The sequence below is a fragment of the Cloeon dipterum genome, chromosome 1 (genome assembly GCF_949628265.1).
Source record: "Cloeon dipterum chromosome 1, ieCloDipt1.1, whole genome shotgun sequence".
Lineage (NCBI taxonomy): Eukaryota > Metazoa > Arthropoda > Insecta > Ephemeroptera > Baetidae > Cloeon > Cloeon dipterum.
In genome coordinates, this window is record NC_088786.1 from 8,002,909 (window position 1) to 8,030,813 (window position 27,905).

The 27,905-nt window shown below is 37.6% G+C and overlaps 2 protein-coding genes and 1 long non-coding RNA gene across 7 annotated transcripts in view; 1 reads left to right on the forward strand and 2 right to left on the reverse strand.

Annotated features, from left to right (window-relative positions):
* Positions 1-605: 605 nt before the first annotated feature.
* On the reverse strand, positions 606-2,740 carry LOC135948532 (U6 small nuclear RNA (adenine-(43)-N(6))-methyltransferase). Its single transcript, XM_065497846.1, has 7 exons — positions 2,502-2,740; positions 2,224-2,443; positions 2,029-2,169; positions 1,712-1,973; positions 1,476-1,650; positions 992-1,114; positions 606-935 (listed from the first exon to the last, which is right to left on the reverse strand). The coding sequence occupies exons 1-7, from the start codon at positions 2,604-2,606 to the stop codon at positions 621-623; spliced, it is 1,341 nt and encodes a 446-aa protein (XP_065353918.1). The 5' UTR covers positions 2,607-2,740; the 3' UTR covers positions 606-620.
* Positions 2,741-3,368: 628 nt separating this feature from the next.
* LOC135948118 (uncharacterized) lies at positions 3,369-7,551 on the forward strand. Its single transcript, XR_010575762.1, has 3 exons — positions 3,369-3,850; positions 5,280-5,380; positions 5,499-7,551. It is a non-coding gene; the product is annotated as an uncharacterized LOC135948118 (long non-coding RNA).
* Positions 7,552-11,810: 4,259 nt separating this feature from the next.
* Positions 11,811-27,905, reverse strand: part of LOC135948211 (somatostatin receptor type 2-like) — a 110,456-nt gene continuing 94,361 nt past the window's right edge. For all 5 annotated transcript variants that reach the window (XM_065497357.1, XM_065497358.1, XM_065497355.1 and 2 more), the window contains 2 exons: positions 14,482-15,276; positions 11,811-13,459 (listed from right to left, as the gene is read on the reverse strand). In XM_065497357.1, coding sequence (XP_065353429.1) covers positions 12,872-13,459; positions 14,482-15,234 — 1,341 coding nt within the window. In that variant the 5' untranslated portion in view covers positions 15,235-15,276 and the 3' untranslated portion in view covers positions 11,811-12,871. The remainder of the gene's footprint in view (positions 13,460-14,481; positions 15,277-27,905) is intronic.

The following is a 27,905-nucleotide window of genomic DNA, read 5'->3' on the forward strand; positions in this document are numbered from 1 at the left end:
AAATGACAAATGACAACCTGCTTTCTAATAGTTAAATAATTTCTAGAAGGTTAGTATTTGATGTTATATCGTTTGTAATTGTAATTTAATTGTGACAATCGAAGTTTGATAAATTTTAAATAATACACCTCTTAATCGAAAATGTACAAGTTAATAAAATATGTAAATTTCAAACAATATTATTTAGATTATTTATATTCTTAATGTAAACTTATACCTATGACTTTTTTAAATTTATTTATTTTTATCTTAACGCATTGAAACTATGCAATATTATTTAAGACATTTATTTAAATTATATTTAGCACATTTTCTATAGGAAATAATAATATAGCAAAAATAATTCAGACAAATTTGGAATTGAGGCTCAAAAAAATACAACGCACTTTATCTTATCAGAACCTAAACTTAAGGCTAAAAAAAATTGCTGAATTGCCTTTTGGTTTTTATTTTATTTATATCCACCTTATTTTTCTAAAGCATTGAGAAGTGTGTTAAATGACCGCAATGAAAAGATTTACAAAAAGTAATCGTATTTTCCTGAAAAAAAAAAAAAAAAAAATGAAAGGAACTTCTTGAAAAAAGCAAAAAGAAATTAACATATATGTAAATAATGATCCTCATTTATTTTTTATCCTCAATTCATTAATCAAATACTGCATAATCTGATGGAGTGCGTCCCTTCCCAACGAGCCTTGTGTCCAGGTGAGTTTGAACACAATTTTCTTCTCAACCACACAAGCAGCAGCCTTAAAGCTCAGCAGATTTGGATCTTCCTCCTCCTCCTCCACCCTTTGCTTCTTGGTCTTCGGCTCCGACTGCTGTTGCCTTCTTTTCCTTCTTCGGTTGGACCAGGTGTTGCGCACCGCTCGCACCTCGAAGCAAGCCTTCTTGCTGCCCGGGCTCATAGCCTTGCCCTTCTCACTCACCTCAAACTGAAATAATGTTTGAATTTATACCTGGTATAAGTGATTTTATTATCAGAGCTCACTTGTAAACTGACAAAAATTTCACGAATTCGATTCATGAGGCAGTAGACACTGTACTCAATGCTCTCAATTTCTTCTGGTATGGTAAGTTCCATCGGCTGGAACAGCTTTTTGTTGTGAACCACCTAAGAAAAGAAGACAGTCATCATTTCTACATCTCATTAATTCCCGAAAGCTTCCGTAATTTTTCTTACTATTGCCAAATAAAATATTATTTTATTTAAACTCAAAATCGATTGTAGGCAGTCATCTTTATTTAAAGAATTATCTGCGTTGTCATGAAATGAAAAGCAAATATTTTTTAAACTGCTGATTTTACAATTTACCAATCTAAATTAAATTTAAGATTAATTTAGATCAGATAAAACCAAAAATTATACATTAAAATTGTGAAAAATCCCAATATTTTAAATTGAACTTCCTAGATTTTTTTCAATTTGATTGAACTCAATAAACCAGCCTGAAACGACGCTTTAATTCAAATACCTGTTGCTGCAGAGGTGGGAGCTTAATTTCTGGACAGAAGGTCCAGGCAATGCCCCATCGAGTGGTGTTTCCTTGGCAGAACTCGGTTTTAGTCAAAGACTTGGCCCCTGACGACTGCAGCTCCTTCACAAGCTTCTTTGCGTTGTTCTTGTGTCCAATCATGCTTGTGTAAATCCTACGGAAACCCTTTCAATAATCAGTATAACTGTCTTCTATCTTTGTTAAAAATAAGGAACCTGATTTTGGTGAGCAAAAGCTTGCTATCTGCAATAATCCTCTGGACAAATTCCAGCTCTCCTCCTGGCGCCACGAGCTCCGCTTTGGCTCCACTGAAGCCGTTTTTCGGCGGATCTCTCAGTATGGTTCTTGATTTTGACATCGAATTGGTTTCGGAATCACTCCGAAAGAAGGGTGGATTGCACATGCAGAAGTCGTAGGTAGTCTTCCCCTCTGGAAGGACTCCCACCAGAATCTTCTGTTCGTCTTCAACCTTCACAACTGCAGATAAAAATAAAATTAAGATCACAATGAAGCAGTTTAACTAGCAACAGACTAGAAATTAGATCCTCGAGATTATTTCCCTTCACATTTTCCTCAGCAACTTTGACGCTCTCTTCCCTTATCTCCGTCGCAGTCATTTTCCAGCGATTCTTCCTAGCTGCCAGCAGTGGGTAAACACAAGAAGCACCAGTGCCTAAAGTAAAAGGCTATATAGCAATTTACTTAATGTAAAAAATCATTAGCTCACCTATATCTATACCATGGACATTTTGCCCGCAGTTTTCCGTCCAATTCAGGAGATCTTCAAGCCAAAGAAGATAATTCAGCCTCAAAGGTATCGTCGGCACGAGCGAATCTGAGGGAATTGTCACTTTCAAACCGAAATCAGAGGCCAGCAGGGTTCTGGACAACTCTCTGACGGCATTCTTGTCGGAGAAGTCGATGGTTGGTTTTCCAGATGATGGTCCCTTAGCATGAAAAGTTAAGTACACACTGATTCAAAATTAATTAAACCATTTTAAATACCGTTTGAACGTATTCTGCGAAGGCTGGATAGCTAGCCGCCAAACTAGCAAAGTCTAATTTGTTTTTGTACTTGTTTCGAGGGTGCATGTACTTGGTCATAGCCATTTTAGTGCCGATTTTTATGTTAATTGATAGTTTGTTTACATACAAACAACAAACAACTTGAGAAGCAGATAGCTACAAATTTCAACAAGTTTCATGAATGTACATATAAATAATATGTAATCTTATTATCCCGCCCGGCGCAGGGGGCTACCACTCTTATGGGCCGAACTCGTTCCCGCTAAGAGCTTTCCCCCCCAACCGTTGGTGTCGCGTCGGTCGCTTTAAAACAGGGTTATGGCCGCCATATGCGGTGTTTTGGGGGGCGTAACTTTATGACGTCACAAAGTTACGCCCACAAAACACCGTATATGGCCGCCATAAGACCTGTTTTAAAGCGACCGACGCGACACCAACGGTTGGGGGGGAAAGCTCTTAGCGGGAACGAGTTCGGCCCATAAGAGTGGTAGCCCCCTGGCCCGGCGCCCGGCCAGCCCCTGCTCACTCATATGGCGCGAAAATGCGCCAGCTAAGAAGTTCAGCATCCACTGGCAGGTGGCAGGTCGATAGCTTTTTCAGCCAATCAGATGGCGACTTGGAGTTTGTTGCCTGTTACGCCCACGTGCAGAGGGAGGCGAAGAGGGGCGTGTGTCGGAGTTTTTTGTAGGCGTAACAGGCAACAAACTCCAAGTCGCCATCTGATTGGCTGAAAAAGCTATCGACCTGCCACCTGCCAGTGGATGCTGAACTTCTTAGCTGGCTCATTTACGCGCCATATGAGTGAGCAGGGGCTGCGCCCGGCCAAGCATCAGCAGCTGACTGGACTGGAAATGGAAACGTAAACACAACAGTACAGGCACAGGCAAAGAAGGGGGTGTGGTGCTTTCTCGTTCCTTATTGGTAGAGAGAATACAAGCTCTCTAATTATTGGTTGAAAAATATCAACTGCCGCATTGAGTTTCCTAATTGGCTGGAAATAAAATCATTGCGTCAGACGCGTCATTGATCATGAAAAACGTGAAAACCACGTTGTGCGTTGCCTGTGTGCGCGTGCGCCAGACGTCTGAATCCACTACATACTTCTGCTTCTGCCTTCTGGTTCGTTTTGCAAACTCAACTCCCAACTCGCACCCGCGTATTTCTGACCTTCCTCAACTCTAGCGACTAACGTGACCTACAGCGTAGAACAATGAACATATTCGCGAGAGATACTCTTAAACGTAAGATTTCCGGCAGCTCTTCCGAGACAAAATCGGAAGTAAAACCGGAAAAATTATTCTACAACTGCCCGTCATACTTAAACAGAGGTATGTAAAGTAATTTTTCTTCTTTTCTATTTTCCTTACTTTATGGTAAAGCTACTGTTTCTGCCGGGTTACACATCTCGCCAGTTCTTATGAGAATGCCAAAATACCTAATGGAAAAGTAGGGGTGGCGAAAACTGTAACTCGGCGGCGAAAACTAACTTTTCCATACAGTGACTGTGCTGACATTTACTGTGCGCATCCGAAATTCTAACGTTTCTATGCCAACAACGCTGAGGTTTTGGGGCTCGGCGGCCCCATATATGGGCCTCCCGAGTATATCGCTTCCCTATCAATCGGGGTTAATAAATCGGCAAATCGCCTAATCTGCGTGAATCAGCTTGAAACCCGACCGGTCGACGCGGGGCAGTGCGGAATAGTAAAGTGCCAGTGGGTCGAAAACACGCTTGGGCCCGTAGCACACTACTTAAGAAAGAGATCAGAAGAATGTAAGTGTCGCTTTTTGCTTCGATTTTTGGGGGTGGTGAGGGCGTGCTGGGCTGTCGGTTGGGCAAAACATACATACGCAGAGTTTTACGGCAAGAACAGCCAACATTAATTCTCTACTCAGGGCCCCATAGGAGCCGAGCTATGAATTTTAAAAGGTGAAAAACGCGGTCTGCAACATTTCATAAATTTGTTTTTTGGGCCTGACTGGGGCCCCGAGGGCCGGCGGGTGGTTTTTTGTGCCAGGCGATGCCCCTCAGTGGAGCGTGTCTGCCCGTGTGCAATTTTTAAAAATCTGTTCATTTTTCGAAATACAACGAATTTTTTTCGAGAAATTTGCCAAAAAAGTAAAAAATTTTCATATTGACTCAGATTTTAGTTGGATATGCCACTTCTTATAACACTATACACGCTGCAAACTTCTAAAATTATTGTAAAATCGTTAAGAAAGAGGGTAGGTTTGGATTAAAAAAAAAATGAAAAAAAATACTGTAGGAAAATTCTATGATTCGGGGTTGCATTTGCCTACCACCCGTTTCTTTTCACCGCTGGTTTTTCTGGTTTTTACTACTCAATTTTTACCAATTTCTTGCGCAAATAATAGTTGACTCCACATTTCCCATGTGAAAATCTAAAATTTGCGGTCGAAGAGGTCAAAATTTTCTCTATTGAGTAGATTTTCTTTTTTAAATTGCTATTTGCTACCTCTATTTCTCCTAATATTCATATATGACAAGTTTTCAAGTCGAGGTTATGTGCTAATAATTAGAAAAATATTTTCAACCTACAATAAGGTGTAAACTTTGCCTGCAAGTAACTGGTTAAAATTGAAAAAATAACGCTTTTACCACTGCACTGCATATAAAAAAACGGGTATTTTGCAACCTTGTCAAAATTTTTCTGAATCACTCACGAACTGTGTATTTGATATTTAAATTTATAATGGACAAAGTATAGTTAAGTTCGTTATTATATTGCATTTCAGACAGGACATTATTGACCCGTCGAGCTAAGTTCCAAATGCGTACCCTTCAAGAGAAGACTGCGGAGGCTGAGAAGCTGATTAACAGCGAAGAAATAACAAAGGTACATCAATCATTTTACACAGCGCACGCTATTACTTAAAATCTCTCACGTACAGCATTACTTTTACCTCTGCGTAATAGAAAAATTTTTTAATGTTGTAAAATTTTTTGTTTCAAAGGAGGACCTGGCCTCTGCAGTTCAAGCTATTCAGCAACTGAAAGAAGATTCCTCCAACATTTTGTGTTCCAACGTTCATATTGATAGCTACAGAACAAAGCTCTCTGAATTGAAAGTCAGAGCTGATCAGCGGATGTTTCAGTTACTAGGGGCTGATCTCGCTGAGCGATGTTTTGCCGAGCTCTTGGAAAATAAAAAAACGGCTGACTTCAACAAACCGGAAGAAAAGAACTCATACATAAATTGCGCAACCTTGCGGGCTCTATCTCTTACAAAACTGAAATTTTGTTCCCATAAAAGTAAATTGGGCTGTAAAACTTCAATCTACAAATCTACACGAAGGTGAGGAATCTAACACAGTTTGCCGTTGGCATAAATACGAACGTAGGGAGACAAAAATACGGAACAGCGTTTGAAAATGAGGAGTATTAGAATCAATGAAATGTTTGGCATGGTACGTTTATTCAGCACGAGAAACTCCCAAAATTGCCAGACAAAAGAACAATCTTGTGCCCACTTAACACTCAAGAAAGATTATCTTTATTATTTTTTTGTACTCATGCCGCATTCCGAAATTTTACTTGAACTAATTTTGGAATGGTATTCCCGAACTGTGAAACGATCAAATTCAATCAACCATCGGATCTGATTGATGTAAATTTGATTAATATTTTAAATGTGCAATATAATACAATTTTTCTATGTACTCATAATCAATATTTGCAATACTATTTCATATTAATCTTTACTTAAATAAATTATGCTTAAGTATCGAGTGATTTTAACTCGGTTATTTAGATGCTAAATTAAATTTAATATTCCAATTTTATCTGCTCAAAAAATGTTACCTAGAGCGATGAGAAATTATTTTGAAAAGATCAAATCAAATTTGAGAAGGATATTTTTGGATTGGCTTGTGCGGACAAGAAGTGAAATTCAAAATTGAGTAAGGTGTTAGGAGTATTTTTACCAAGGCTCTATTTTACCTAGCCTGATCAGACTAATCACATTTTGATCCTTGTCATTGTAATCTCGACAAATTTCATTTTCCCTTATTGAATGGATAAAACATGCAATAATATACTTTAAATTATCAGAGTTGGTGATAAAGTTCCTATAACTTAAGCTTCCTAAACACAAAATTAGGGATACAAACTTAAATAGATAGTTAAATTTCTAATTCTCCTGTTAATTGAACTTGAGAGTGATAATGATACTGAATATTTTTTAATTGAAATCGAACTCGGGCTATAATTAATATGATTATCCTCAAAGCATCAATCATCTACTTCAAGTCTTAAATTTAATATTGGCCAAGGATGAAGTACAAATATATACAACTTGAAAATTTGTTTAAAATATTTCCCCAATAAATGTTCCTGTATAATACTCATTGTATCCCTCACTAACTTATATTCATACATGTAAAAAGATAATTTGTGATCAGATCACATTGTTGTATTTTTCAACTTCGGTTGACAATTACAAAACGTTGAGAATTTCTTTCATTTTTGGCGCGTGTTGCCTGTTGACAAGATTTATCAGCTTAATTTATTGTGTGTTAAATATTTTGATGGTGACTTTGGTGATCAGAGATTTCACCAGTATAATACACGATTGTTACTTACCGCTCAAGTTGTCGAACCAGTATTAGATAATAAGTATTTCAATATAACATCTGAATGTATTTTGCCGAGATTGTGGAACATGTTACCGAGTGAGTTAAAAAATCTGAGAGACAAAAGTGATGTAAAGCGAAAAATCAAAAAGTGCCTTATAAACAATTGAATCGAACTCTTATTGACCATATTATACTGCATAAATTTCATAATTTCATGATAATGTGTCCACGACTGTATTAAATTATGCTGCCTTGTGCAGCTATGTATAAGCACCAGCCGTTTATTCTTCGGAATTGGCTGGACTTCCAAAGATTACATATAAATATTCTTCTTTAAAAAAAAAACTTATCTTATATGAACTAAAACATTTTGGTACCATCGCCTTTAAAAGGGTAAACTAACCGTACTCAAATATTATTCATGTAAAATTGACGAAGTTATAAATAAAAATATGCCAAATAGCTACAGTTAAATTTGCTTCTTAGTTTTCTTTCCCTCTATAGTATAAAATCTTAATGAGTTTGGTGTTTGTTGTTGTGGACATTTCCCTTTTAATGGTATCTTCGACCTGGATGGATGCGAGTGGTCGAGGGTAATTTAACAAACCACCACAGAGGCCGAATAATTTAATCAGGCCTGAGGAGGAAGAGCCGAAGCTGAGCACATCCGCTGCCAAATATTTACGCAGCTAATGCGGAATTTGCATTTATGGCCGCATCACGTGCCCTTGTCGCAGCCTTTAATTTGTCCTTCCGTCCCTGTGGATCATCGTCTCTCGGATGTTTAATCCTCTTGCTATTTGTCTCCAGACCACCACCGCTCCCTCTGCTCTAGTTGTGCGACATTTTGAGGTGGAGTTATCTACATACCGTCTTATTTCGAAGTACACGTTATGTTTCAAGAGGAATGGAAATTTATCTGTCCTTGAATAATTTAATTCAAGTGCACACTGACGATAACATAATCAAAGGTGCACTGAATAAATTATATTGTGAATCTAATAGCCTCAGGGAAACCAATGAATTTTCAAATTAAAATTCAATTAAAACATCTAATTATTCAATTATGATATTTATATAAAGATCTAAACATATATTGTAAAATTACACTTCGATTTCCTGTAATTACGATCAATAAAAGCTACGCGCTATTCTTGCCTGCTTTATAAAAATACTATTTAGGTGACGCTGAGCTTGTCGTGTTCTTCTAAAAACAACTGCCAAGCATTAAATTTAGTCTCAATTAATTAGCTTGAATCTTTTTTTAACTAATTAGAATTTAAAGAGTTGCGAAGAAACTTGTACTGTCATAAAAAAATTCGGTGTAATTAGAAATGCTAAAACATTTAATTGGAAATTTAAACCGAACTAGGCAAAGCAGGGTTTGTTGGCGCACTCGGCTCCTCTGGTAATCCTCGACTTACTAAGTTCTTGCACCTCCTCAAATTCAAGCGGAATGCGCTTGGTATCTGCTGGATATTCAGTCGCGAATTTGTGAAATCCGTGAAATCCAACTTCTCGCTCTCGTCGGAGAAATCAGTGATTATTTTATTTTACGTTTCTATGCTAATTAGCATTACTACATATAACAAAGAACAAAAAAACACTTTATAATTAACTAAGCTAGATCCGAAACACTTAATTTAAAGCTAAAGTAAGTACTAATAAAGTGTAATTAAACCAAACTATAGTTCAAAAATCCCTCTGTAATCTAGAACAAATTTTTAAATAATTTCCAAACGGTACAATATGTGCACAAACTCTAATGAGCATTCACTGTATACTTAAAGTTATTCATACACATTTATTTCTTATGATAATTTTAATATTCATAGTCATAGCGTAATAAATTGCATTCAGAGATTAAGAAACAACTCGAAATCTGCTCTAAACATGTGAATGTGCGAAGTCTGATTTTACATCATACCTATTATATAATCCGTTTGGATATGTCGCCTGGGAAAAGAGCTGGAAGGAGTTTGTGCTGATTACAACACAATAGACTAGAGGGTATTTGCTTTGAAAGGAATAACATGACCTGAGAAAACGGTCAAGTGCGCAATATACTGATAGGATTTCACATCAGCTAACTCAATTTGGAACAGTTCAGTAGATTTCCGTATTATAAAAAGTATAGAAGATAAAAAAGCAAAGTTTTCTTTAAAAAGGTTACATTTAAGCTTGTAGACTGCTCTAGAAAAAAGGTTGATCTAGTTTGTCAAGCAAGCCGAGTTTGCCGGTCAGAAGGGAGCATCAGGTGAGAGGTGTGTGTATTTGTTTGCTGTCTGTGTTTGTCGTAGACCGCCTTGCTTGATGATATGTTTGCGATCGTGCCATCTGTCCTGATTGTCGCACCGAACGTGCTTGGCGATTTATTGGGTTGGAAAATAACTTTGTAATGCGTGTGATTTTCCTCCTTAGTACTTTTATTATACACTTATGATACACATTAATAAATATATAGCATAATATGCTGTTAATGTATGTTTTCATGCTTCGTTTCCTTCAGAGATGGAGTATACACCAAAGTAAACATTATTGTTACATTTTTTTTCGTTTAAAACACATATAGAGATTTCTCACTCCTTTTCCTGCTGCAGCAAACGGACCTAAAACTTTTATTTCCGTACTCAACGCACGTACAACTCCACTCCAATGTGGAAAAATCTGTGTCAACGTTTCGCACATCAAATTTCATAAAACAAATATATATATCCTATTAAAACGCGAATGTGCTTTTGAGCTCGGCAAATTGGGTTTTTTGTGTGTTTCTACATGTAGAATTTAAAAATTTCAGGTTTTTGTAATGCTTTTTTCCTTCTTTGTGCACTAATTTAAAGCACCTCTGCCGCAAAAACTTGCGTGCAGCGCGTACAAGTACAAAAATAGATGATTCGATTGATAAAATCGCGAGATTAAATATACTAGACTGCGCGTTTCCTGATTTCCGTCCTCATTAAACTTTATAATTTCAGAGTAAGAATAAAAAGACTAGATCTCGGTTGATATAGTAGTTTCGTGTGTAGTAAAATACCATTGATGAGTAGGTGGAGGCTCTGCACAATTTCATGATTTTTACGATTTTTACACTAGAATGTACATACAACTATAAGTCTATAAAGGATAGGGAGCGTTGTTTTCTACTGATGAAGTGACTTCTATCGAAAGATTTATTGGACCTTTGCTGTTTACTAAACAACAGAGTTTGTCCGTAACGACATTAATTAAACTTACAGCAACAAAGTTGGGATATGTGTTCTATAGACAACGACGACAACTACGACAACGATATTGGTTTCTTTCTCAGCTTTGGCACCGAAAGATCAATCGAATTGTAATCACAAGGAAATTCTAAGAATTCGACGTGGTACCTTTGCAAAGTTGGTGATTTTGTGCTGTATCCAACGAGTCGACAGATGTCACCAGTAGGGGGAAATCTTTTATTCAGCAGAGTTTGCTAGTCCAAAGATTAAAAATCTAGATGGAATTTAACATGGGAAATATTTTTAAATCAAGTTGCGAAGCCAGTATTTATTCAATCGTGGCTAGGCGAATCGATCGGTGGGTCATTTATTTTGACTTTCCAGAAAAGGTTCCTAGATTTTAGATTTTTGCTGGTAAATTTGCAAAAAGCTCATTAAAACGGTTTGAGATTACGTTTTCAAACTTTAAAGCTGACAACCAGGACATGAAACTTGATTTTTGATGCTTAGAAAAAATTATTTACTTAAATATTGTTAGATTTTCAACTATTTTACTTATTACGAAATTTAAAAATGACAGAAAATCGTTAAATTTCCCATTAAGAAAAAAGCTACAAGAATTCAGTGGCTCTGGTTCTGCAAAAGCTAAAGCGTCAAATCCAAAGATTTTCCTTGTCAGCCAAGTGGCGATGTATCTATTTACAAAACAGATAATGTAGATAATGTAGGGAACGTGTGTCTCCTCTCATGATATATTATTCCACTTTTACGAAAACGGCAGAATTGCACGAAATAAACTTTCCAGTACCATTGTTTCACGTTGAGCTTAGCGTTCCCAGCGGAAACCACAGAACGTAGGCGGTGAAATTCGGCCAAATGCGCCACCATAAATTGTTTGATGCTTTCCGCGCGCACACTTTTTATGGGGGCACACGCAGCACACACTTGACTCGGTTCGCTGGCAGAGATGACTTTGATGGACATTAATTTAGCGTTTATTACGACAGCTTTTATTCCTCGCCGAGCGGCTTTAATTCCGCTCGCTCGCGCACTAACGCAAATTAAAAACGTACGTACGCCTTTCCACACAGACACAGACTAGAAAATACACACGCGCACTTTCAGCAAAATATACAAAATCTCCTAAATTACGATGATACCCGCTTGCACACTATTTGCAATCATGAATAAATATATATAGCTTTCGTGACAGTCTTTTCTTCGATTAAATGTTACCATTATTTACACAACAGATTGCGAAAGACAACAACTCGCGTCCGGAAAAGCGTATTTAACATATAGAGAATCTATTTCGCGCGTGCACAACATTGTTCATCAGACAAAATACCCTGCTTTGAGAAAGCAACACTTGCAACACTGGTGCTCAAAATGGTCACTATATATATATATATATATATATATATATATATATATATATATATATATATATATATATATATATATATATATATATATATATATATATATATATATATATAGAAATGGGTGCCAGACACAATTCGCTTCCTTTCACAATTTACAGTTAATTTATATAGAGCAAGCTTTACATGATTAAGCAACACATTTTCGTCCCATTAATCAGAGAAAATTCGAGTGTTGTAGATAAATGCGGGAAAATCACACCCGAGCAGAAGAGCACAGGATAATCAAGCGCGGCAGAGGCGAGATCCAACGAGATTATTGAAGAGACCGCGTAAAGATGGAGGGACAAAGAGCGTGTTTGGTGATGGAAAAAGCATCCAGGCTCAATGAGAGGCTCTTTCTAAGTCCAAACGACGTTATTACGAAACACGGAGAGTGAGACGAAAAGAAAATTGAAAAGTTTACCAAGACCATGACGTCTAGAGAGTATTTCCTTTCTAAATTTTGTTATTTTTCCTCAAATTTTAGCATTTTCCCGCTCCTTTACCGAAAAGAACACATGTTCTGGTATTTTTTTAGCCAACGGTTTTGGAAATGATAGAGTTATTAAAACTTTCAATTAGTAAAGTTTGGAACTTTTCAACTGTTTGGTGATCACAAAGAAATAAGATTTCTACAGGGTTTTTTTATTTCATAGTATGAAAATATCTGAAAAGCAAAGATGGCGCAAAGGCTACCTGCTAAAATGGATACCATGCTAATTCACTAATTGTGAGACAGCCTCTGTCATTCTCAGCCCTGAAAATTAGAATAATACCAAGGTAGATTCAATATTATTTACAACTTTCAATTCTACTATTGACAGTGAAAAATTGCATGACGATTCAAAAGAAAAAATATCCAAGGTACGAGAACATATTGGAAAGTTAAAAAGTAGTTGTAGAATAGAAGAGAGATAAATTTTTCTCCGGAAGCCAAAAAAGCATGGACAGATTTCAGGTTTGTAAAATTTTTCCTGCTCAGGAAATACCCTCTCTAAATTTAAACTAAAGTTGGATAAATATCTTGTATAGAAAAAACAGTTTCTGTGCTGCGTATTAAAAAATTTGGAAAATACCGCCAAATAAAGCACGGAACAACAATGTGATCTATTAAAATAGTGAAAATTTAAACATCAGTGGCGGGGATGAGGGCTCCATGGCCGTTTAGAGGGGTGGGGGAGGGGGTCGCGTGTCCGTTTTCGCGGCGCTCTTGCTCATCCTCAGCGGCAGGGGTGGTTCCGGCGGTGGCGACGTTCGCAGGGTCGCTGGCGTTGGACCTGGAGGTGAGGGTGAGCGCCGTGGTGGAGGTCTGCTCGCGGCGGTTGGAGCAGGCGACCTCGACGGCCGTGGCCGTAGGTGGGCCGAGGTTGAAGTGGTTGTGGCCGGCGGAGCGGTTGTTGCGCTCCGAGGTGGCCTTGTTCCTGCGCGGGAACACGCTGTTCTCCATGTGCAGCGTGGCGTTGACGTCGCGGCCGGTGGCGCAGGTGCACGCCTTCAGGAAGCTCTTCTTGAAGTTGTCCGAGAGGAAGGCGTACAGGATGGGGTTCATCGCCGAGTTGGAATAGCTCAGGCAGCCGGCCAGCAGGAAGATGGTGATGGTCACCTTCGACTGGCACTGGTGCGGCGGCGTGAAGATGAGTGCCATCTGCGTAATCCAGTAGGGCAGCCAACAGAAGACGTACACCGTGATCACGGTCAGCACCAGCTTGGTCACCTTTACAAAGCATCAGAACATTCGATTAAAAATAATTTTTTGATGTGATTCTTTCCATTTCCACGATCGTCTGCAATTTTTTTAAACGTTCACTGGAGCACAGTCCTGATATTTTTGCTTGTTTAAAAGAATTATTGACAGATTAATGCATTTTTAATGAGATAATTTACTTGATTGTTAGAACACATATTTGTTTTAAATATTTGTTACTGTTAAGGTGTCGAAATAGTCTACTTTGACAGGATGCCCCGTAAAATAGGGCTGAAATAGAGAAATGACTTTTGATATTTAATTGAAAATAACTTTGAATTTCCATTCATACAACTTACGTTTTATTTTGAGAATATTTCAGTAAAAGTACTTTTATTAAAAAAAAACGTAATGTTTTATGCTATTTTTTCTCCAGAAAGAAAAATGCCTATGGAAAATAAAAAATACGTAAAAATTCGGGACAAATCTGCAAACTCAGAGAATAAGCTACAATTTGGCGATTTCTTAATTAAATTAAAGAGGGTTGAAACTGGAAAATTAATCCTTGTTGTCAACGCATGAACTCATCCCTTAGGATTTATTGTTAGTCGAAACAAAATTGACCTAAGTAGTGCACGGTAAATTTTTTAGAGAAGTGGCTGGAAAGTTAGCGTGCTTTTAAAATGGTAAGGAATGTCTCCCTACTTGAAATCTGATTTTATTTCAAAACAAAGAGTTTCCCCGAAAATGACATACACTGATGAATAGATCTTGACAAGAGGAATCGAAATCTGCCAAGAAAATGTGGTCGCAAAAGCGCAGTAAATTTTGGAAAAAATTGAAAATGAATTATTACTGTGCAAGCAAGGACCTTTTTTGACTGTTGGATATTATTGAACAAATTGTTTATCGATAAATTGCTTATTAATTGCATCCAGCAATTCAAATAATTTTCAATTGCGGTCCTGTATCAATCCACTTTAATATAGGCTTGAATTTGTATTAAATAAACTAAAAGTTGAACGAGACTAATTAGAATCAGAATTTCTCACCTTGCGGTGCGACTTCTTCTTTTCGCGGCTCTTGTGCTTCGGGCCGACCGTCTGCAGTTTGCGGATGACCAAAAAGTAGAAGCAGAAGATGAGCACCAGCGGGATGGCGAAGCCCAGAACGAAGCTGTAAAGAGTGAACGCCGTCTGTCCGCCGAGTGTCTCCGTCTCAGGCCAGAGGATGTTGCAGCTGTTCTCGTCGTCCTTCTCCACGGTGTTTGCGTACATGAAGATGGGCACCATGAGCAGAGCGCTTGCAGACCACGCCGTCAGCGACACCACCTTGGACACGAACGGGGTGCGGATTTTCGGCGACGAGATGGGGTGGCAAACTGCCACGTAGCGGTCGGCGCTCATGATGGTCAGAAAGATGCTGCTGGTGAACTGGTTGATGCTGGTCGACGTCATGTACAGCTTGCACATGGTGGTGCCGAAGGGCCACGACTCGAGCGAGATGGTGGCGATCAGGAAGGGGATGCCGATGAGGAAACACTCGTCGGCCACCGCCAGGTTCACGATGTACATGTTGGTCACGGTCTGCATCTTGCTGAAGCGCACCACCACGTAGATGACCAGCGTGTTGCCCAGCAGCCCAACCACGCACACGACGGCGAACACGATCTGCGTCATCAGCGTCAGCAGCGGCTGGTCCAGACTCGCGCACATCATCCCTTGCGTCTCATTGTCGCCGCCCCCTGGGCCGAAAGACCCGTTGCGGCAGTCGCTCACGTTGTCCGTCAAGCACACCGCATCCATGGTTGTATGGCTTGTTGCTGCTCACACCATCGTCCAGAACTTCTGCGAATCAGACAGTAAAATATGTTAAATTGAGAATGTATATTATGAACTATTTTATGTTTAAATAAATATTTAGAAACAAACTCTCTTATTTAATAAATTTTTATCTAATTATAATAATTAAACTTTTCAGTAATGAAATTAGTAATTTTAAATGTTTTTTTAACAATGAGAAATTTTAGTAAGTCTTATCAAAAATGTGTAATATTTAATAATTGTATAAAACAAATAAGTTAATTTTTTTTATTTATTGAATCGGGGTTCAACATTGATCAATTAATGTCAAAAAGTATCTTTCAAGTTATATTTAATTTGCTACAATCTTGAATCATATGAAACTCTTCCTTAATTTTCCAATATTTCTTTGAACACGCATTGCTTGCTTTACTTTACTCCACACGACCATTTTAACTCTAAAATTTCATATTCTAATTAGAGAATTTTTCCAAAACTGATTTTAAATCATTTAAACTAAATTAGCCCTAATTGGCCTAGTTAATACAATTTTACACACGGTTATTACTCAGTTTTTAAGCATGTACAGTTCTGAGACCGTCAGCATTTCCCTGCCCAAAATTTCATGCTAAAAGAATCAATAATTTGTACTCATTTCGATTCCATTGCTTAGTTTAAAAATTCAAAGCATCCTTGGTTTTCAGTATCAGAGTGGTTGACAAAATTTGATTTTAAAAAGTGTTTTAAGTCTGCACAAAGGCAGCATTATAATGTCCCGTTTGAAGTTAAAAGTCATGGAGCATAACTTGAAAAGAAAATTTATTCTTGAAATATTCAAATTTTGGCTCTGCAATATCATTTAAATGTAAATCATCCTCTTTATTTGCATCCCTTTGCTTTGTCAGTCAGTTGATGTTTTATACCATCTGGAAACTCTCACTCAGTGCAAATTTTAAACAAATATATTTTTAATCAAAAAATTAAGTAAACGCACCGCCGTAAATTTAAACCAGTGTCAATATTTTCATAGGATGGATGTGCTGATTGCGAGCGTTCGGTAAATGTTAGAAGGAAATATGCTTTGCCCAGCCGCACAAACGTTTTCCTCACTATTTGTAATTCGTGTATGGTTGTTTTTCCTAGCAAATATTAAGTACTGTGCAGCCTCTCTAAACAGAAATGAAGATAAATAAACAGCACACGGTAGCTGCTGCAATAGGACACTGTTTATCTTCCTACATCAGATGCAAATGAAGCGACTGCGATTAGCGAAACAGACGAGTTATGCAGAAACTGCACAAACAAGCCACCGCACCGTAAGTGATCGATGCAAATCCAGTGGTTTCCGCCTCGTGCTTTCCGAAAGAGGAAAAGGCTGACGCCAATGACGCCTCCCACACCTATTTTAAAATCAAAGGTATAGGCGTTTTAGCGGCTGCCTCCAACGCAGATTTGAATGTGCGTCCTTTATTTTAATGGTAATGCGTAATACAGCAGGAAAATGGCGTGATTATTAAATGGCTTGAGCATAAACAAACGCAAACGCTTGGTTGTTGATGTTGAATTACAGAGAGCAGCAGAAATGTTTAAATCAAAATATATGTATTTGTGTTTGTTTGCAGTATGTGATTGTTTGGCAACGTTGATGAAAGCCTTCCAGCGTGCGAATACAGAGAACAAATGTTTCGTAGAACATTTCGAATGATATACAAACTATGTAGCGAATTAATTAAAATCAGTAATTTATTAAGGGTTGTGAATTTCAGATGGTTTTTTGGCAACGAAGCTAAATATTTTTAGAGCAATGTATTCAGGATTAGATGGTTTCTTTCGATTGAAACAGTCTCAGTGCCTAGCTTTCATGGTTTTTTGCATTAGTTTCTTTTGTTGGCAGTTTTTATTCTAAATATTTCAAGTTGCTTTTCATGGTGCTTTTTTGTTTGAGATTTATTTATTGTAATGTAAAAAGAGAGACGATGATCTGTATCTAAATGGTAAATTTTAATACAAAAATTCAAAGTTACTAAAGTGGTGGGTTTTTGAAAAGTTTTTTTATTCCTTGCTTTAATTTCTTATTGAGTAAAAATAATATATTTTTGGCCATTGATATTTTCATGTAGAATCAACGATTTTAGCTACAACAAAAATTTACCTTTTTTATTCCGCGTATTGCGGAATTTTTCTTTTAATCGCCCAAAGAAATTTAATTTTTTATTTTTCCGTTATTTTTTTCCGCTTTAGGTGCTTTTATAAGATGGCTTCGGTAAATTTAGGCGACTTTAGGTAGTTGCATGCATATAGGGTACAAACGGCTTTATAAACTGCAAAATTCGTGCTCATTTAATGATCCCGCGATGTTTGAAAGTAAAGAAAAATATTAGATCACCGAAACTTCCAAGCCCCATTGGAAACTATCTCATCTTGAATTCCATTTTTAGAAATAATTACTGCGCAAAATCATTATGGAGCATAGCCCCTTCAAAGCATCACTAGCAGATTTCCCGTCAGCTTTTATGCAAAATGATTATACTACAATGTGCTCTCAAGGAAGTGCAAAGCGCTTGACTGACGTTTTGAAAAATTCAAGCTGCATGCAGTGCTGATGTTACACACTGTATGCACGTTTCTTGCAGATGTGCAAAGCTGCTTTAGCAGGCGGCAGAGTGGAGAGTGCAAGCACACTCACGAGAGACGGAAATTTTACATCCATTCAAAGTGAAGAGACAGGTGCCAAGCAAGTGAGCAAACACAAGAGTGGCAGGATCGCGAGAATTAAGCGACGCGGCGGCAGCATCTCTCATTTATCTGCGACGCTCTGTCACTCGGAGCGCAGGAGGAGGACGACGAAACAACGCACAATGAACCTAATTAGCCCCCTCTCGCGAAAGTATAATACGTTTTAATTAGCGGACGAGGGCCCGTCGGTGATTAAATTGTCTCTGGGAGCAGACTACTGCTTGTCCAAACACGCTCAGTGCGATAGATAACAAAAGCAGGCAGGCGCCATTGATCAGCGACAATGCGAGCACAAACACCCACCCACCTACCGACTGACTGACTACGACTGACTGTGTGCTCGGCCAAGTGCAATTGTTATCCCTGCGGCCTATTTCAAATACAAAGTGCGAGAGCCAATTTCAGCGGAATTGCTGCATGGTTTGTGCGATTATTTGGAAACAGATATACGCAACCGTTGACTGTTTTAGCTCTTTTAATTAATTAAATTCAATCGGCTCTCACGGATGGAATGTTTTTCTGCTTGACAACCGATGTTCCAGTTAATTAAACCGAGCAGATAATCACTCATAATTCCAATTGTTTCATTTTAGAATTTGCAACGAAGTTAAAATACATTTTCAGGTCTGAGAGAGCAAGAAGAGCAATAGTTTATTTTTACGACGTTTCTTAATAAGCACTTACGCTGCTAAATTTCAGATACAAACCAACAGAATGTCAAAAACTGCACTGTCTTTGACTCTATTTTAAGTTCCTTTTAGCGTCAAAGGGTTCAAAAAAGGGAACAGCCAACATTTTTGAAGTTTAATCCCTCAATATAATTTAGCAAAATTAGAAAAAAATGCATAAAATGTTCCAGGTTTTAATTTGGAAAGAAGCCCAATCTAAAATATTACATTTTTCACAGTGAATGATTTTATCTCTCCATTAGGATCTCTAAAATCCCATTAAAGAAATTAAAGTTCATTAAATAGAGTGGAACTTGCATATGATTAACTACTAAAAATTTCATTCCTAAAATAATGAACTAATTTAATTCCTTTAGAAATTAATCCTCTGCCTCGTCAGCCAGGAAATTTATTTCTCCAAGTTGTCGCATGCGTGTCGCGTGTAGAGCAGTGACAAAATTAACGAGCAAGCGGCGTAATAGCCCGAGCTTCGAGCTGAAACACGCCTTTTCCTCTTTCCGCCGACAATCGCCCGCGGAGATCGGGAAAGAGCTGCCGCCCGCTTTTGCCTCTTTGATCGGCCGCGCACTTTTCGAAATTCTAGGTCGGCAAGTGTTGCAGCGTCGGCACAGGACGAACGGAAGAACGCAATACCTGCCGTGCTCTTTTAACCGCTCTCATATAAATAAAAGGCGATTGTGAAAGCCAAGCTCCAATTGCGCAGCTGGCGTATGCAATCCGCTCCGCGCGCGTGTCCACCAGGCTGCATAATTTACCACACGATTTGGAAATTCAAAAGAGGAAATGGAGCATCGCTAACAGATTCTTTGATGCATTTTATTTCTGGTTTCTTTACAGTTGGATCTATAGGAAGGAATTATGATGCGCAGTATTTTCCTATATTATGAATTTTATTAAAGCTGTAGTTGTGGGCTGCGTGTGTGGACTGCGACTTGTGGTAGATGGGACGACATCGGAAAAGTGTAGACTGGCTGCGGGGCTGAATATGTGTGGAATTGTGAGGCTCGGAGAATGGGACGGATTAAAGACTCGGGACGCGTCCGAGTGGGTCTGTCAGGGACTTCGGTGAAGCGGGGTGCAGCATCCGAAGTGTGGTACCGCTTAAGCCCAGGCATGCGATCAACAACATCGGGGACGGAAGCTACATCGTCCTGCTGCGATGGCGATCTTTACGTCTTACAGGGTCCTCGTCCAGTTTGTCCTCACAATCAGGGTTGGTCCGGTCGTCTAGGCTGCTGCAGGAATTCTCTATTTTTGAATTGCGTCGCGTCGGTTTATATATGCTCGTCAAACAATGTGATTTGTCTGTTGTGTTAATTTGTGTGTTGAAGATTGGTCATTGTTTGACGGAATGTAGGTACCCTACAGATCAATTGAAAATTATTACAATTTCTGGCTGCAGTAAGAAGTTGACTGAGTAAATTGTTACAAAATTAAATCATTTTATCAAAAGAAGATTTTGCAAAAAAAAATTGTTAATTAAAGCGGTTGACTATGTTTTCATGGCAGATTTCAATTCCTCTCGTCCTATCCAAGGACGCATTACACTTTTGGGGAACTCTTTGCTGTGAAATAAAGTAAGATTTCAAGTAGGGAGAGATGGTCATCACCAGTTGATAAGCATACAAATTTTTCAAATAAATTATTAAAAGCGTTAGGTAGGTTTAAGCTTTAACTGCGAATGGTGAGAAATTTGATTACGTATTAGCAGCATATAATTTTGGAATAAACTAAAGCCCCCAGAAACTAAGAATAAACAATTAAATGTTTCCACATTGAGAATCAAATTGGAAATTGCTAAAATTGAATACACAATACTTATAATTTGAAGACAAAGTATTTTTTAATTTAAACATTTTTTCAGAGCTGTTCAGAATACGTTCATACTTGGAACCAAAAGTATAATTTTCCTTGATAAATATAAAAAGGTTCCCCGGGGTAAAAAATTAATTATTTAGCTGCTTTAATTAATTTAATTGTAAAGTCACTAGACGTTGTGTATTAAAAGAACAGAAAATTGGCTGTTTTTGGACTTTTTAAACAGTATTTAAAATTTAATAAGAGAACACTTCTTCACGAGAATGTAAGTTACCACTAATTTAGAGGACTCTAAATGTTGCCAAAAAATTGTAGCAGTTACAATAAATTAATGTTGAAAGAATCAACTTGAAATTAGAAGAAAATTATTCTCAGACCTGTCGTGTGAGTTGCGTCGGCGGAGATAGGGTCAGTGCTTGGAGCGATCGGAACAAGTGGTCAAAACGCACACCAAAGGCAGACTGACGGCGGACGTGCTGAATGGTAGCCCGCAAGCCCGTCCGCATCCCTACCTTTGCTCCCACAGCCACCCCCACCTACCCCAGCGCTCATCTACACCCCAAAATAGTGCGCACGCTCTCCGCCTTCTCTTTCCTCCGACAATTAAAAACGAGATAATTGAGCAATAATTTAATTATATGCACATTACAATTAGGCTGTTTCATACACAAATGTATTTATATGGTACTCTCTGAGAATTAATGACTTCTAGAGAACTGCACGTCATTTGAGAGCGGATAAAAAGGGATTTTATAATTGTAAATATTGGACGCTCGTCAATTTTTTTCTGGGCCCATCAAATCAGCTCTAATCTAAACGTTTTAGGCCATATATGCATTTAACCATTCAATTAACGCCTAAAACTACCAAGCCCGTAAAAAACATCTAAATCAGCTGAACATCCGTGCTGTCTAATGCAATGTTTTGGTAAATGAGAGAAAATACGTTCCAAATGTATATATTTTATTTATTTATTTTTCTTATTTTAAGTGAATATGTTTTGATCAATCTTCGAGTTAAAAAAGCAAAATAAATTGTCATGTTTCCTGTAAATGAAAGAAGGATACAATTTAATATAATTATTTATTTTGAAAAATTGAGATTTTCCTTTAAATAAGCAATTAAAAGTCATGATTGTAACTTAATGAATTTTGTTAAAGAAACAATGCATTAAAAAATACTTAACCGACCAAAGAATCGCCAAAGTGGATTATTTTGCTCCGAAATGTCTAAAAAATTCAGATTTAAAAAATATAGTTAATATTTTACACGAAGATTTCAAACTCAGAGCCGAAAATAAATTTAATTTTGAAATATAATCAAAATTTGACCAGTGACACTTCGAGGGTGTAAAAAATTTATTGTCACTATCCTACGAACATGGTATATAAAGAACTTCAATTAAAATGCACGACAAGCGTGACAGACGTCGACGAGCAGCAATAAAAGCATTAACAGCGACTCAATTGGATCATCTGGAGCACAAGTCTGATTATTTGCGGCGTGTTATCTGCTCGCAGAGTGGAGAGGTCCAGCAGGGGAGCCGTAAATTACAGCAGCGAGGAGGAGGCCAGATTTCGCTCCGGGCACCTCCTCTTCCCTGTCTGCCGGCCGTTAGCGCTAATTTAGTGTGAAAAAACAAGTGCACAGACACAACAAGCAGCGCCCCGCGTGTAATTGCGCGCGAGGAAGCCGCCGGCCCGACGAGAGAAGCAAGGGCAGGGGGGGGGGGGGGGGCGGGGGCGCAAACAAGCCCAGCGCGGAAAAACTCACAAAGCTGCGTGCACCAGGGGTCTCGCGAAATCCTCACTTGACCGGAGAACTTGAGCGTGAAATGTTAATCTCTCTCAAATAAGAAGCAAAAGTCCGTCATTAAAGGGCATTTTAATGAAAGGTTCTTTGTTAACATAATCTCTAAGCTCTCTCAGAACTTTTTACATAGATGAAAAATAGCTGTGTGCTTTATGAGTAGGATGAGTAGGGAAAACTTTTTATGATTAAAAAGAATACTTAATTTATGGTAGCCACAAAGTAGGAAAATTCATTAGATATTAATTCCAATTTTAAGGTTTGCGGATCATTTTTTTATAAAAATTTAATTCACAAATTGCAAAAAGCCCTTACAATCAGTGTTTAAAGCTGTCAACCGTATACTTGCGATTTTAAGGCACTTCCTCGGCAATTCAGGACTTAATATCCTGCCGTTGTCATTTTACACTTTGAATAGTTTGAATTAATTTTGTTTTAGTTTTCTTTGAAACAAATATCTATTTAGCCAATCATAGTAGAAACGGAAATATATATACATTTTGTTCTTACAAAAATCTTTGCTAAAGTCCCTCTGGCGATAAGCTCAACTTTATCTCCTAAAAGAAAACGCTTAAAAAACAAGGCAGGCGGAAAATAAAATATTTAATATATAAATATAATGTTTATACTATTTAATCCATTATTTTATGAAATCAGTTGCACAATGGGGTTTTGGAAAGGATTTTCTCGTTTGTAGAATAGTAAATATTTCGGATCTACTAAACAATTGTATATTTAAAGAAAAAAAGGTGAAAATTTGCAAATAAATATTTTCTATGCCTTGGATTTTTCCAGAAAAATTTGTGTTTTTCGAGCCTTGCTGATTTATTAACATTTCGAGTTATTTTTTTGCAAAGCTGTTGTTCAGATGCTTTACTTTTTTGCTATTTTAAACTAAAAATGACCACACTCGAAATTAATATGCTGCAGTACTTTGTTTTGTAAAGGGTGTAATTGTTGAAAGATCCTGTCAAACAATAGAGCAACTGCTGCAGTCGCAACCAAAAGGACTTCCGTTTTATTTTAAACTGCTTTTACTGACAAACCCTTTCATCTTAACCTTGAGCCACTTGACGAATGCTTTCACGAACCTGCCTTCAAGAGTCTTCTCGGCGGAACAATGTTTTTGCCATTTCATAACAATAAACAGCAGCAACGTTCTATTTTCCGCACTCGCTGCACTGAATTTGCAATTATTCATCATGTAACTGAGTGTGTTCGCTGGCACCGCTGGCAGGAAGGTCAACAAGAAATGGAAGGATCTCTCTTACTCCCTCTCGGTACCAACTGGGGCACAAATGTTCAATTAACTTGTGCGTCTCTCTTCTCTCTCTCACTCTCTGCTTGTGCGTGAGCACGAGTTTTCAATAAAATGCGAGCGATTGTGAGCCAGGGTGGAAAACGAGTCAAAGGCTGGCTTCCCGGCGTGGGCGAACAAATAAACAAACTTCGTTTCAAGTCGTCAAAGTTTTCTTCTCGTCGCGATTGAAGAAGACCAACAAGGCCACTGGAAAAGCACGGAGACGAGCCAGATTGGCACATTCCGTCAACCAACGCCGAACCTCTCTCTATTGTCGAATTTGATATCTTGCGCAGCCAGGCTCGCAACTCTAATTAATGCTCTCCGATTCACGCGTGGGCAGTAATTGGCACACCCGCAAAAAGCTTTTTAGCCTGATCACAAGGGTCCTAGATTTGAAGCAAATTTTTCGACTAAAATGGTTTAATAATGGGAGGTTCATTAATATCTCTGCATTTTATAAAAATAAAACCAGTTTTTCAAATAGGTCATTTGAATTATTTGCAATTGTGTGCATTTTTTTGCAATTTCATTAGTAAAAACAAAATTAAAATATGAAATAGGAGAACACAATCTTAAATAAAAATTGTAGTGTCTGAGTGATTAAACAAAATTTCAGAGTTGTAGAGCCATTTGAGAATTTTTAATTTAACAAAATAAAAACTCTTTCATGGAGGATTTTAAATTTATTTACATTAATCACGGTACTTTTTGCTCTTTTCAATATTGTGCACTCAACAATGAGCAAATTATTTTTCAAGGGCCGAGACTTGATATCCACTGCAGATTTCCGTTTCTACCGTTTCTATCAAAAAAATTTAATTTGGCACACAGCATAAATTTTGATAAATTGCGATTCTAGTTTAAAATGTTTTGTAATGAAATATAGCATTTTTTTACATTTATTGATAATTATTTTGTTAAATTTTCTAAATATTTGATACATAAAATTTTTTATAATATTTGCTTTGTTTTTTATCATTATAAATTTATTTATAATTTTTTTGTATGAAAGCTAGTGTAATGAATGTTACTTCAAATATTATTTAGAAATTTTAAACGTATTTTGAAGATCCTTTTCCATCATAGATAAAATTATTAATCATACGTATCGGATTTGTTAAATGAAGTTCATAGTCTCAATCTGGATCCTGAATATTATATTACATTAATATAAAAAACATAATTTCTGAAATTTTAAAATCAAGTTGTGATTGGGTGTTTACAAAATATTAAATCTATATGTGAGATGAGCAACATAGATGTTGAATTAAATTAACTGATATTTCAATTTAAATCAGGAAAGAATGTAGCAGTAAGAACCAACTGACAATTGTTATTATCGTGGTCTAATTTCTATGATAAATTTGAGCTAAAATAAATGAACTCTAATAATTCCAATTGAATGTAACAATACATAATTCCAAGATAACTGATATGAAAATATTTCAAAGCATGTATAAATTTTGGGAGAATCTCATTCCGCAGCGTTTAAAATGGACAACCCTCGATTTCAACTATCGGAAATTCTAGAATGTATATATTTTCATCAGACTGGAGCTCATTCGTGCAAGTCGATATCTGCTGAAATTTTAACAGGGAGCAGATAGGCTGTTGCTTCGAATAAAAGCGTCTCGCGTTTTTTCAAGGCAATAAAGAGTCGGATTCGCAGCTCCCCTGCCAGCCGTTATTTCGCAGCGTAATCTTTCGAGCCGCATGTCTACAAGACCAAGTTTTATCCCAGAGAGCGATCTCTCTTGACGGCGTGTTGCAGAAAATGCGCTTTTTGCCTTTGCACTGCGCGCGACTCTTAGCAACTTATTCTTCGCGCCGCGCGCGCTCCTTTCTTATGCAAATGTAATCTGCACTCGGAATGGAAAAAGGAAAACAGTCTCATTTTTCCTTCACTGTATAATGGCTGGCGGTGGACAAAAATCGGCGGCGACAACGAGTTTTGAGATAGCTGCAAAAAATGGACGGGGGCTATACTGCAGAGGAGCGGCCGGCCGTGCGAAAGCGAAATTGATGGAAATGGTCTTTTGTGCTCGGCACCGCGTCGGCCGGCAGACTTGTAAATGAAACGGAAGGCGCAGCATTACCAGAGGAAAGGCGGAAAGAACGCGCACGATGGAAGCAGCACACAAAACGGCACGTTTAATGCCAGGCCATTCATTGCCGATAAAATTTTCCACCAAATCAGATAAACCCACGCGGAAAAATGCCCTAAGGAAAAGATTTAGTATTTTGAAGGGTTTAGAATTTTAGACGGTCTATTTTTTTATGAACGTCCTCGTTGGTTTCAGACACACCAAGTGAGCTTAAATCACGAAATTTTTAAAATTTAGAGTGACACATTTTGTATCTGAATAATAGTATGAAATATTAACAATTTATTCTGTTTTAAAAAGTGTGGAGCATGAAATGATGCGAAGTTTAATTTCATTTTTTATATTGAAATTAAAAATCGGAGTATTTTCGTTTTATTTTATATTTCATGATTTAAACAAATATTTTGTAGATATAAGGATCCGCAATAAAATTACTTTTGAACCTAAATAGGAACCGATCGGGGGAAAACTTGTTATGACGTATTTGTTTCGTTAACTGAAGAAAATTTTAGATTTTTTTAGTTAAGCATTCACCTTTTTTTCATGTAAGCAGAATATGGCTGGTAAATAAATCATTAACTTCATCTCTTATAGAGTTTGTAAAATTTTTAATTATTTTGGTTTCGTGAAAGGGTTCAATTCAGATGTTATTTTCCTGGTGGTCGGAACGCGATATGAATTGAATTAACACTCATAAATTTCTTTCAGGGAAAACATTAATGCCATCTGCTTGAATTGAGATATTTTCCTTTTCCTCATTTGTATCGACACAAGTTTTTCATCTGCAAGCTCTCAGAGCAGCAAAGCTCTCATCTCCAAAGATTGATCAAACCGGGCGGGCAGAAGCGAATCTAAAAACCTGCTTGCTTCGCTGAGAAAGCGGAAAGCAACAGAAGGAGATTTATATCAAGTCGGCGAATAAAAAGCGCAGATTCAAAGGACGCTTTTCATTTCTCAAAATGAGAAGATAAAGTGGAACCATTCCCTCAGATGAAAAGTTTATTTGCTCGTTGTGACGCAGTCGAACCAACTTTTTTGATGCGAGAGCTCGTGGGAGAAGTAGAAATGGAGTGCGCGCGCGGATGTCGCGGCCAGAGCGCAACAATCAATCATTGTCGATTACAAAATGGATTGACCCGTCATTATAATTAGAGCGAAAGTTGGAAACGGGCGGCCGTCGCGGCTTGTTTGCCCGGCGTTCGTTCGCCCCGCTCACGCGCACTCGGACGTGATTGATGAAGCGACCGAGTAATTAATATGTACACACTCAAACACACCGTTCCACCAAAAACCGACGTCCCGCAAACTCATTATTTATTCTCGTTTTCAACACACCACATCGAGCCTTTCCACCTTTAGCAAATAAAAGCTGGGTAATAAAAAAGCCAGAGAGAATTTCAACCCGCAGAATTCGTGATGTTTTCCGCTAAATCTAAATTGCGGATTTACTAAGCGCCAAAAGAAGTGAAATTTGGTGTGTTATGTAAGTAAAAAAATTGTTTTATTTAATTAATACGAATTATCCATATATTTTAATGTATGATTTTATGTATTTTTGGATTTTAACGAAAACTAAACGAATAATAGGTTTGAAAATTGAAGCAGTGGTATCGACGAAAGAGTAAAATAATTGACCAAATGACAACGGCCGTGTGTTTTTTTCGGGATGTTTCTAGAAAAACCTGTCTTTTTACCTAATGCATTTAATTTAATTAAAAATATAAAACCCCCACTATACTCTAATTAAAAATACGATAACGAAACCTACTCTTTCTGACACCATTTCATTTCGAATGTAATGATTTTTATAGAATTTTAAAGGAATATCAACACTTGCCGACTAAAAAGAACCTAGAAAAAATATTCAAACGAACAAAAAAATTCTCATTTCAACAATGAAACCTATATTTTAGTAGAAATTATTTAATAAACATGAACCGTGCAATTATTGTGTTTTCCGACTAAACGAACATTCTTCCTTCTGAACGTCGATGAGAATTTATTCCGATGCTGATACGTCTAGAATTTATGTGGAATTATTTACGAGAGTTGTATAAAATAAAACCAATCGGCATGTGCCCGCCGCACCGCACTAATGTACCTTAAGTTGGAGAAGCAGGTGTGCCCGCCTTTCCCTTCGCACGTCCAATTCCGCAGCAAAGCCCCCTCGTGCCTTTAATTTACGACGCTCGTTTTGCATTTTCACCCGGCATC

What these genes read in the sequence shown, in the direction of transcription:
- LOC135948532 (XM_065497846.1), bottom strand. Translation starts at nt 2,606, where the DNA reads ATGGCTATGACCAAGTACATGCACCCTCGAAACAAGTACAAAAACAAA. An exon ending in TCGCAGAATACGTTCAAACG is followed by an intron (nt 2,444 to 2,501) that starts GTATTTAAAATG and finishes TTTCATGCTAAG; the next exon opens with GGACCATCATCTGGAAAACC. An exon ending in AAATTTTTGTCAGTTTACAA is followed by an intron (nt 936 to 991) that starts GTGAGCTCTGAT and finishes ACATTATTTCAG; the next exon opens with TTTGAGGTGAGTGAGAAGGG.